We start from the raw sequence: 11,659 nt of genomic DNA, 5'->3' as shown, positions 1-11,659 counted from the left end.
CATCAGTGAATTCCACCATTCTGTCTTCCAGGTCACTTATCTGTTCTTCTGCCTCAGTTATTCTGCTATTGATTCCTTCTACTGTAGTTTTCATTTCATTTATTGTATTGTTCATCTCTGTTTGTTCTTTAATTCTTCTAAGTCTTTGTTAAACATTTCTTGCATCTTCTAGATCTTTGCCTCCATTCTTTTTTCCAAGGTCCTGGATCATCTTCACTATCATTTTTCTGAATTCGTTTTCTGGAAGGTTGCCTATCTCCACTTCATTTAGTTGTTTTTCTGAGGTTTTATCTTGTTTCTTCATCTGGTACATAGCCCTCTGCCTTTTCATCTTGTCTCTCTTTCTGTGGATGTGGTTTTTGTTCCACAGGCTGCAGGATTATAGTTCTTCTTGCTTCTACTGTCTGCCCTCTGGTGGATGAGGATATTTAAGAGGCTTGTGCAAGTTTTCTGATGGGAGGAACTGGTGGTGGGTAGAGTTGACTGTTGCTCTGGTGGGCAGAGCTCAGTAAAACTTTAATCCATTTGACTGCTGATGGGTGGGGCTGGGTACCCTCACTGTTGGTTGTTTTGCCTGAGGCAACCCAATACTGGAGCATACCTGGGCTCTTTGTTGGGGCTAATGGCAGACTCTGGGAGGGCTCACACCAAGGAGTACTTCCCAGAACTTCTGCTGCCAGTGTCCTTCTCCCCAGAGTGAGCCACAGCCACCCTCACCTCTGCAGGAGACCCTCCAACACTAGCATATAGGTCTGGTTCAGTCTCCTCTGAGGTCACTGCTCCTTCCCCCTGGGTCCCGTGCACACACTACTTTGTTGTGTGCCCTGCAAGAGTGGAGTCTCTGTTTCCCCCAGTCCTGTCGAAGTCCTGCAATCAAATCCCACTAGCCTTCAAAGTGTGATTCTCTAGGAATTCCTCCTCCTGTTGCCGGACCCCCCCATGTTGGGAAGCCTGATGTGTGGCTCAGAACCTTCACTCCAGTGGGTGGACTTCCGTGGTATAAGTGTTCTCCAGTCTGTGAGTCACCCACCCAGCAGTTATGGGATTTGATTTTACTGTGATTGCGCCCCTTGTACCATCTCGCTGTGGCTTCTCCTTTGTCTTTGGATGTGGGGTATCTTTTTTGGTGAGTTCCAGTGTCTTCCTCTCAATGATTGTCCAGGTAGTTGTGATTCTGGTGTTCTCGCAAGAGGGAGTGAGAGCACTTCCTTCTACTCCGCCATCTTGGTTCAGGCAAGACTGGTAGTTCTGAGAATGCTCTTATACCTTCATTTAATTTCTAGATAGCAATTTCCTCTCAGACAAGAGCTGTGAAAGCTTAGAGCACTCTCCCAGGGTGTACATTTTCTATACCAAGTCTGTCTTAGACAAACTAGAGCTGGTGGAGGGATGACTACTCTGGTTACAGCTGCGAGGGGAAGCTCAGCTGGTTATTTTAGGCACGTTTCCTATTAATTGTTTTTTTTTTTAATTCTAAAGGAATATGGAAGAAATTTCTGTTGTGTTCCTTGGAAGACAACCAGGAGCCTTTACATATTGATAGATTATTCCACAGTTTACAGTAACAGAGACCTGATTAAGCCCCGTGTTTGTCTCTGACCTTTGGCTCAAATGTTCATTTTGTTCTACTTCTGAGGCTTGAGACATAGATCTGAGACCCATGTTAAATGAGAATTTCAGAAAAGTTTGTTAGGGAGAATATGGAAGGCAGCGAATCAGTGAGGGGAGAGGTCTACCAGCTCACTAGGGGTAGCTCTCTGTCACTAAGAACACATCCAAGGAGGGGTGAGTTGCAAGAGAAGGATTTTCTCAATGGAAAGATAAAATAAGGTACTTCTTTCATGTCTGAGTCCACTCAGCATTTTCCATCATGCAGAAATCTAATTTTTCCCTGAGATTTCCTAAAGGAAGAATCAGAATAAATATTTCATTAATAGAATGTCAGAGCTACAAAAATATTTGTAAAATTAACTATCACCCTTATTTTATATTTGAGGAAACTAAGAGCATAAAGGACATTGATTACAGACAAAAGCCAGGTTATTGGTTTTCCTACCCTGTTATCCTTCCATGATTCTAAGATGCCACTGAGGATAATATTACCTATACTATAAGCTCTTTGAAAATAAGTTACTTAATCAGCCCTCAGCTTATCATATATGAGGCATATCAGTCCTCATCTTACTCTGTCAATACTCTTACACTTTGGCTGATTTCCTCATTAGTGGGGGTGGCCTGAGGTTTACACATTCTTATCTCATTGCTCTTTGTGAAAATTACAAAATGATCATTGGGTGGAGGGCTCCAGTCTGGTGCCATGGGGAGAGTTTTTCTCCCTGTGAACTTCACTGTCTTATACAGAGATCAACCCTGAAGCCACAGTTTTGTGAGACTTAGTGTCTAATCACTGATAATCATGTCACTTAAATCCAAAAACTAAACTAGCCAGAGGACCCAAACTTTATAGTCACCTATCCTAGCTCAGAGTTTCAGACACATATGAAGTTGCAGATATCTGAGAGAAGGCTAAAGTACAGTTTGTTTTAAAATCAAAGAATTTCAAGGACTCAAAGGGATATTTAAAGCTTCAAGTGAAAAAAATCTATCAATTGGCATATGGGAATGCGAGGGCTGAGAGAAGAAAGGGCCTAGCAAACACTACTGAGTACAGCGAGTCTGCTTTCTACTCCATTGGGCTTTGTATAGCCACATGTTCTCCTGAGCAGGTTTGTTGGGGCTAATGGCAGACTCTGGGAGGGCTCACACCAAGGAGTACTTCCCAGAACTTCTGCTGCCAGTGTCCTTCTCCCCACAGTGAGCCACAGCCACCCTTTTGTCTTTGGACGTGGGGTATCTTTTTTGGTGCGTTCCAGTGTCTTCCTGTCGATGATTGTCCAGCAGCTAGTTGTGATTCTGGTGTTCTCGCAAGAGGGAGTGAGAGCACGTCCTTCTACTCCGCCATCTTGGTTCAGGCAAGACTGGTAGTTCTGAGAATGCTCTTATACCTTCATTTAATTTCTAGATAGCAATTTCCTCTCAGACAAGAGCTGTGAAAGCTTAGAGCACTCTCCCAGGGTGTACATTTTCTATACCAAGTCTGTCTTAGACAAACTAGAGCTGGTGGAGGGATGACTACTCTGGTTACAGCTGCGAGGGGAAGCTCAGCTGGTTATTTTAGGCACGTTTCCTATTAATTGTTTTTTTTTTTAATTCTAAAGGAATATGGAAGAAATTTCTGTTGTGTTCCTTGGAAGACAACCAGGAGCCTTTACATATTGATAGATTATTCCACAGTTTACAGTAACAGAGACCTGATTAAGCCCCGTGTTTGTCTCTGACCTTTGGCTCAAATGTTCATTTTGTTCTACTTCTGAGGCTTGAGACATAGATCTGAGACCCATGTTAAATGAGAATTTCAGAAAAGTTTGTTAGGGAGAATATGGAAGGCAGCGAATCAGTGAGGGGAGAGGTCTACCAGCTCACTAGGGGTAGCTCTCTGTCACTAAGAACACATCCAAGGAGGGGTGAGTTGCAAGAGAAGGATTTTCTCAATGGAAAGATAAAATAAGGTACTTCTTTCATGTCTGAGTCCACTCAGCATTTTCCATCATGCAGAAATCTAATTTTTCCCTGAGATTTCCTAAAGGAAGAATCAGAATAAATATTTCATTAATAGAATGTCAGAGCTACAAAAATATTTGTAAAATTAACTATCACCCTTATTTTATATTTGAGGAAACTAAGAGCATAAAGGACATTGATTACAGACAAAAGCCAGGTTATTGGTTTTCCTACCCTGTTATCCTTCCATGATTCTAAGATGCCACTGAGGATAATATTACCTATACTATAAGCTCTTTGAAAATAAGTTACTTAATCAGCCCTCAGCTTATCATATATGAGGCATATCAGTCCTCATCTTACTCTGTCAATACTCTTACACTTTGGCTGATTTTCTCATTAGTGGGGGTGGCCTGAGGTTTACACATTCTTATCTCATTGCTCTTTGTGAAAATTACAAAATGATCATTGGGTGGAGGGCTCCAGTCTGGTGCCATGGGGAGAGTTTTTCTCCCTGTGAACTTCACTGTCTTATACAGAGATCAACCCTGAAGCCACAGTTTTGTGAGACTTAGTGTCTAATCACTGATAATCATGTCACTTAAATCCAAAAACTAAACTAGCCAGAGGACCCAAACTTTATAGTCACCTATCCTAGCTCAGAGTTTCAGACACATATGAAGTTGCAGATATCTGAGAGAAGGCTAAAGTACAGTTTGTTTTAAAATCAAAGAATTTCAAGGACTCAAAGGGATATTTAAAGCTTCAAGTGAAAAAAATCTATCAATTGGCATATGGGAATGCGAGGGCTGAGAGAAGAAAGGGCCTAGCAAACACTACTGAGTACAGCGAGTCTGCTTTCTACTCCATTGGGCTTTGTATAGCCACATGTTCTCCTGAGCAGGGACTGATTATCATCTGAACAAACTGGAGCAAATTCCTGGCTTCAAGGCTGTTGTACTTGGTAGAAGAGGTAATCACCTTGCACTAAGCTTTTTCGTCGTTCTCTTCTTTTTTCCCAGTATTACTCACGTGCTCTCAACACACAAGATGCAGGGGTTTTCATAGGTTACCAAATTGTTGCCACAGATGGGTTGATATATACCAGGGCAGGGGTTCACTGTTCCATTGAACCAACTCAGTCTACTTTCTTATATGGACATTTCACCTGAAATTGAGTTTAAAAGAATGATACGATTAGAATTACACTCACAGACACTTCTGGACTTTACTAGGAAAATCTAAACATAGAATCATATCCTAGTCTGACCAAAGCTCTCTAGCTTCCCCCTCCACAAAGCAAGGGAACCAGAACCCACGTATGTCCATCATCTAACAATGTACGTGATGCCCTTGTTGTCAGGACCTCCTGACAGGAAGAGAGAAAGGAGGCCTGCTATGCTATAGTGGGAAAAGGAAGATTGCGTTAACAGGACAGATTTGGGAAATTTAGCTTCTCTCTCAATCTCCTTTATTCTCAGACTATTTGACCTGGAATTAGTCTTAGAGATTTTCTGTGGCAACTCAGGTAAGGAAACTGAAGCCCCATAATTGGAAAAGATGTTTCACTGAAATCTGTATGCCTTGACTTAAAATACTTAAAATATTTATCACATCTTATCTACTAAAAAAATCTCCAAGCTAACTCTTTTTTTTTTTTTTTTTTTTTGCTGTACGCGGCCCTCTGGGCCTCTCACTGCTGTGGCCTCTCCCGTTGCGGAGCACAGCCTCCGGACGCGCAGGCCCAGCGGCCATGGCTCACGGGCCCAGCCACTCCGCGGCATGTGGGATCTTCTTCCCAGACCGGGGCACAAACCGGTGTCCCCTGCATCGGCAGGCGGACTCTCAACCACTGCGCCACCAGGGAAGCCCCAAGCTAACTCCTATCTTGAAGTTGTGAAACACGAGATCATTTAGAGTAACTCCCTGATTTTGTACGGAAAACTGAAAACAAAGGAAGGGGCATTTCTCAGTGGGACCAGAACCCATGTCTGCTTTCATTGTTGGTATCAGTGATGGCTTGAGAGCAGTGACTCTGGGATGATTGAGCTTGACGATGATAGTCTCAGGGGCTCTGTGATTACCATAAGATAGGTAGATAAAGTACCTCTAATACAAGGTGGGAAGGAGTTTGGGCTATTTAGAGAAAGAGGTATCATATTTGAGCTCTTCTCCCTTCTTCCCTTATCCAACATCACCACCATGGCCAGGCCACCACCATCTGTCTGTCACCCAACTAATCCCTCCACTTTCTCCTTTCCTCTGTAGCCTCTAATTTCTGTAATTTAAACGTCCATTGAATCATATTATTCCTGTACTTATGCTCTTTTAATTACATTTCACTGCACATAAAAAATTTCTTCTTAGTATAAGCTAAAAGACCCTATGTGATCTGTTTCCTTCTGACTTTTCCAACCTTGCCTTATACCACCTTGCTCTTTGCCATTTTCCGTGGTTTTTTTTTTTTTTGTCTTTTTAAAAATTTTGTTTTGTTTTTGCTTCAAATGCTCCATAGTCCCTCCATCTCAGAGTCTTGTGGTTTGTCACGACCACCCCATCAAATGTATTGTCTTTTTCTTGAACCTTAACTCATTCTACCTTCAGAGCTCAGGTTATGACCTATTTCTCAGAGAGTTCCCAAAATACAATCCCAACTTTCCATTCCTTTTTAAGTACCTCTGATCAGTGTGTAATAAAGCGTTTGTACAATTATTTGACTAATTCCACACTCCAAAGAATTATAAGCCCATAAGTGTAAGGTCTGTTTCTGATTAGACTAACCTTTGTGTGTCCAGCACATATATTGGCAGTTAGTCTTGCTGTATAAATATGTGCAAAATGAATAAGATTTAAAATAGTTCAAACTGAATGACTATAGTCAAATAATAGCAAGAATAATTAGTATCATCTTTAAATATACCTTTTCTTTCTCTTTAGAGTAGGATGTATATTCATCAGGTGAGTAGGCTATGTATTCATCTGCTGTGTAACTGTAACATCTGCTGCACCCTCTCCCTCCCTCTCTGTGTTCCAGTCACACAGGTCTTTAATCAGTGACTCAAGGAGGTAAATCTTCCTCACTGCTCTCCATCTGGGTGGCTCCTTCTCACCCTTCACATCTCAGATATCCCCATGCCCAAGAAGCCTTCACTGATCACATTGTTGATAGTAGTATCTCTACTTTCAATAGATATTCTCTATTGTACCATCCTATTTCTTTTATTTATAGAATTATTTATAGAATTTACTGTAAGAACAGTCACTCTCTTCCTTTTTTCTGGCTATTTTTGTAAGCTTCATGAGAAAATAAGTAAGAATGAGTAAGTTTATTTTTGTTTATAAATTGATGGACAAGTGGAGGACTGCTCTTGCAGGCAACGTTCTTAAGAGGAAAACTCTAGGACTCAACTCTGTGAGACTAGAGTATAAATCCTGGACAAAGTCTATAGACTTTTTTGCTGGAGCTATAGCTTCTGACAGGTTCTACACTCTGATCTATGGGTCCCTTGAAGGCCAAGCTGCCCTCAAAACATCTTTCTCACCAGTCAACTCATGAATGTATTTTTTTAAGAAGTAAAATTTAAAATTTACTAATGAGATAAAAGCTTAAAGTGCAAATGCTCCTGAAGTGAAGGAGTACAGTGATGCAAATCCACATCAAAAAACCAAAACAATCTTTCATTTCACTGTTTCCCCCATTTATTAAACATTTATTTTACCCCACAATATATTCAGTGCTCAGAGGTATAGCTGAAAATGAAAAAGGTGTCTCTGTCACTTTGCCCTCATACAAGTTGGAAACAGAATTTGAGGCTCTGTTCAGAGATTTCCTGTTCCTTCACATTTCCTCAGTCTACATCTTAGAGTTGGCATTTGCCATTCACAACTCCCGTAGGCATTCTCTGCATATCACAGGGCAGTTAGGAGCATTCTTTCCACCAAACTGTGAGCCCCTCCAGAGCAGAAACCATGTTATGCCCAAGTCTGTGGGCATATAAGAACCTGCCCTGTCCCCTGGCAACAGCCAGTGTCCATAAACATTTTCCAGGCACTACCGAGGGCTCTGTGGTATACCTATGACCAAATCTCAGCTTGGGTCCCAGTTTGGATTACTCCCCTCTGAGCTCCTATACCTACAGTGTACCTGCCACATTCATGTGACACTGAAGAACATCGCTTGCCTTAGTAAGTTTCTAAAATAGTAATTCCAAAGAAAACTCAGAGTCTCGTTCCCAGGAAACTTAGAGGAAAATTACCTTAATATTTCCATGTGGTGGCCACCAGTGTGGAGGGCCTGAAACCATAACAAATGAAAATAGTTAAAGAATCTAGTATCTGGTAAGTCATAGCTTAATTTGTTGACAGAATAAAAGAGTTCTAATGTAGTACCAAGAAAGCTTGCAATAATTGAAAACATTATTTCACTTAAACATATATTCATTCATTTTTTTAAAATGTGGGCTAACTCTTTTACTCCTGTTAGGTAATCAGCAGAAGACTATATAGGTGCATCACTGCCAGTCCAGTGTACCAAATAATTTTTTGATTGACAGTAATTAGCCTGGGCTTGAGAGGATTCAGAGCTGACAGCCAATATATGAAAGAAATTAAGAAATGCTAGAACTTTAAGGAGATCTTTTAACCCAATCCCCATATCTTATGACAGACCCAAGAATTCATGGCAGATATGTAAGAAAACTAAGCTCTTCAGTCTTTGAAGCTAGGTCGCTCTACATGACTTCTCTAAAAAAGGACACAAAAGATAATGACCCAGTCAAATATATGGCAGAGCATTTTCAAAAGTTCTGAGTTTTTGTGATGCACTGTGGTAGAGGCATATTGCCAGTCACTTTCACACATTACCTCACCCAGTCACCCAAGCCCCTGGTCCCCACGAGTTAGGTCTTACAGTCTGCATTAATAGATGGGAAAGCTAAGGCCCCTGCCCTTTCACACATTACCTCACCCAGTCACCCAAGCCCCTGGTCCCCACGAGTTAGGTCTTACAGTCTGCATTAATAGATGGGAAAGCTAAGGCCCCTGCCCATTGCCCAGAGCCTTTTTTTTTTTTTTTTGATCACACTCCATTGTCTGTCTCTCTATATATACAGATATGTAAGTATAGTAAAATGATACACTTAATAAAAATATATATACACAAAAATCTCAAAGCATTCTCTTCCATGTGACATTATCATGTCACAGCCCAGCAATCAACCTTACATCCCTGCCCAAAACAGCTACATTACTCACCAGAAGGTAACGTCAAATGTATCAGGATAAAGAACAGAAGTGAGCAGAGTACTGGGAAGGATTTGGCCATGTTTCCTCCTGGTGTGTCCTTAGAATAATGCTCTGAGATATTGCTTCAGGATGTTACCTTTTGATACAATCACCAAAGAAGAGGTTATCAGGATATTAAGACCACTTCTGAAGTGAATATTCATCTCCAGTATACCTATTGTATGCTCCTTCTCCGAGAACAAATGCTCAGGAATAGTTAAACTTTGGTTAGTTATAAATAAATGTATAGATCTCAGTGACAGACCTGTGACCACTTAGAAAACAGAAGTAAATCAGAGGTTACTGTTGGAAATAATTGTATTATGTTAGAATGGAGGTATTTTAAGTGTCTTGAAAAGGCACCTTACCTGATGATTCTCTCAAAATTTTTTTGTTTGAAAGAATACAAAGAAAATGATGAGGCTGCTAGAGGCTTCTAGACAGCAAGAGCTTCTCAATAGAGGAAGCAGGTCTGTACTTGGTCATGAAGCAGAGATTGCCTCTTGGGATTAAGACAAAGATTTCTAATACTACAGGCCTACTTGGCTGTGCTGAGAATCTTCTGACTTGGAAAGCTAAACCCTCTTGGAGCATTCTGAGAGACTGCATAGGGAGAAAAAAGAAATACTCTATCTCACAGGAGTTCCAAAGCTATTTTCATCCAGACACAGAAAGGGAGAATTCAGTGAGCAAATCCTCCCTTGGGATTGCTTTCCTTGTAGCAGCCTTTCTGACCCTAAAGAATGGTATATGGAGGTTCCAGGTCCTGACCAAGGACCACATTGAGCTCTCCCTGTCTTCCTGACCCTGCAAAAGTGACCTGGTCCTCCCTATGTCCTAGAGGCCTTTTTCTCTGCTCTGTAGCATATATTGATAGGTAATATACATGAACTCCTTACCTTTATGCTATGGTGTGATATTTGTTATCTGAGACACTGAAATATTTCCACAGTACTCCACTCTCCAGGATGTCTGCAGGCTCCTGGCACAATGTCCAGAGCTGTCTGCTTGGCCTGCTCCTGAGACAGTCTATGACTCCATGTTTTTCTAAATACATCCCCATCTCTTCCTGACATCTTCCCTGGATTCTTTTAGGAATGGAGCTTCAACAGTGGAAGATCCAGCTGTACCAGAACACAATGCCAGATGCCCACTCTCCCTACAGCATGTACCCAGGTTGACTCACTTCAGAAAGGAAGTGAGGTGTAATGTAATTCTTTGTGGCTGGTGCCTCTCCTTTAAGGAGCACGTGTTAGAGCCTCAAGAGGGGATAGAATAGCTGCGTAGGAGAGAGAAGGCACTGATGCATTGTGTGCTGGGCTGAGCAGGCCCTGGGAGGCCAAACATTTAGGATGAGTCAAAGATAAACTCAGCAGGAGGTGATAGGGAAGGGAGCACAGAGATGCCTACAAGACTTGGAGGGTGGGAACGGATCACTTGCCAGGGCAGCCCTGGGTGGGCAATCCAAAGAGGCAATAGCAGAAGAAACGTACCACAGTAGGAAAGAGCATAGAAGAAGTATCAAATGTTCCACAATAATAATTAGTGCCTTTGGCCAGAGTGAAAAATGTGGAAACAGCTGAGGAAGAGAGGAGGTTGCAGTGACAGATGAGGTCTGTGGATGCCATTTGCAGTGGGTCCAGCCTTGTCCTGTAGCAATCCAGACCTTTGCAGCTTTGTAACAAGGAAGATACCTTATCAGAGCTGGATTTCCTCCTAATTTCTGAACTTCCTGCCTCTATGTTATGTTTTGTAAAAAACAATTCTTCTTATGTCATGGAAATACAAGTTTAGTCTAGGAAATTCAAAAAGTAGGAATAGTAGAAGAGAAATAAAGACAAGAAACCTCAAAACCCATAGATAACTGTGAAACATAAACTGTATTGAATTATATCATTCCAGTTTTTTAAAAAAAAACCTATATGAACATATAAATGAACATATATACATGTTCTTGTCATATTTAATCAAATTTTTGTAGTATATATTGTTTTACACTTTTTTGACTTAGAAATGTACTGTGACATTTTCTTGATCTTTAAATATAGTCATATAGAACATGAATTTAGATGCCTAGTGTCATATTCTATCACATATATGGATTTTTATTAATATTCTTCCATAGTTGCTCAATTAGACTGATTTCAATTTCATTATTCTTAACAATACTGGAATGAACAAATTTTTATTTACCTCAGTTAATTTGTCTCATTACTTCATTTCAATAAAAGCCTAAAAACAGACCTACTGCAAACTTCCAGAAAGGACCTGGGTCACTTAGAATATGAAAGAAGTGGTTTTCATCCAACCTGTGGGCTCTGTAAGGCTAATATGGAACAATTTGAAAATACCCTGTCACCTTCCTAAGTAAATCATTCATCTCCCAGTTCAGAGAGGTAGAGGCATCCCATTGTTCAGGAAGGATTCTGGACATAAAAGCAAAAGATCAATTTACAATATTTTTGTCAACTTGAAAAGTAATTTTTCCTCTCTGGATGGAATTTTCCCATTTGCACAATGGGGTAATCAAACCTTCCTTAAGGAACTCTTTGGAGGTTTAAGTGAGCTAACATTTAAACAGCTTGGAAAACTGCCTGCCTCCGCTACTGATATGGGCTTTATAGGCTCAGAGCCACAGATTCATTGCATTGTATGACTATTCAAAGGTAATAATGAGTGTGAAATTACTTCCCACCTGATAATAAATAATTTACATTTTTCTCAACTTTGCTTTGTCACAGATTTTGTTATTAGCAGGGTATCACTGGTTAAATGAGTTCCCGTAGGCCTTCTACTGTCTGGGATTCTGGTTTGT

At 40.8% G+C, this 11,659-nt stretch overlaps 1 protein-coding gene across 1 annotated transcript; it reads right to left on the bottom strand.

Moving 5' to 3' along the window:
• Positions 1 to 3,126: 3,126 nt before the first annotated feature.
• LOC112063469 (serine protease inhibitor Kazal-type 14-like) lies at positions 3,127 to 9,920 on the bottom strand. The gene is given in 5 exon segments (XM_055086914.1): positions 3,127 to 3,640; positions 4,594 to 4,705; positions 4,708 to 4,729; positions 7,818 to 7,855; positions 9,800 to 9,920. Coding segments are annotated over 5 exon segments (339 nt in total). The 3' UTR covers positions 3,127 to 3,594.
• Positions 9,921 to 11,659: the final 1,739 nt, after the last annotated feature.

The sequence above is a fragment of the Physeter macrocephalus genome, chromosome 8, assembly GCF_002837175.3.
Source record: "Physeter macrocephalus isolate SW-GA chromosome 8, ASM283717v5, whole genome shotgun sequence".
NCBI lineage: Eukaryota > Metazoa > Chordata > Mammalia > Artiodactyla > Physeteridae > Physeter > Physeter macrocephalus.
The sequence above is the reverse complement of the archived record's forward strand: the minus strand, read 5'-3'. Positions and strand labels throughout refer to the sequence as shown.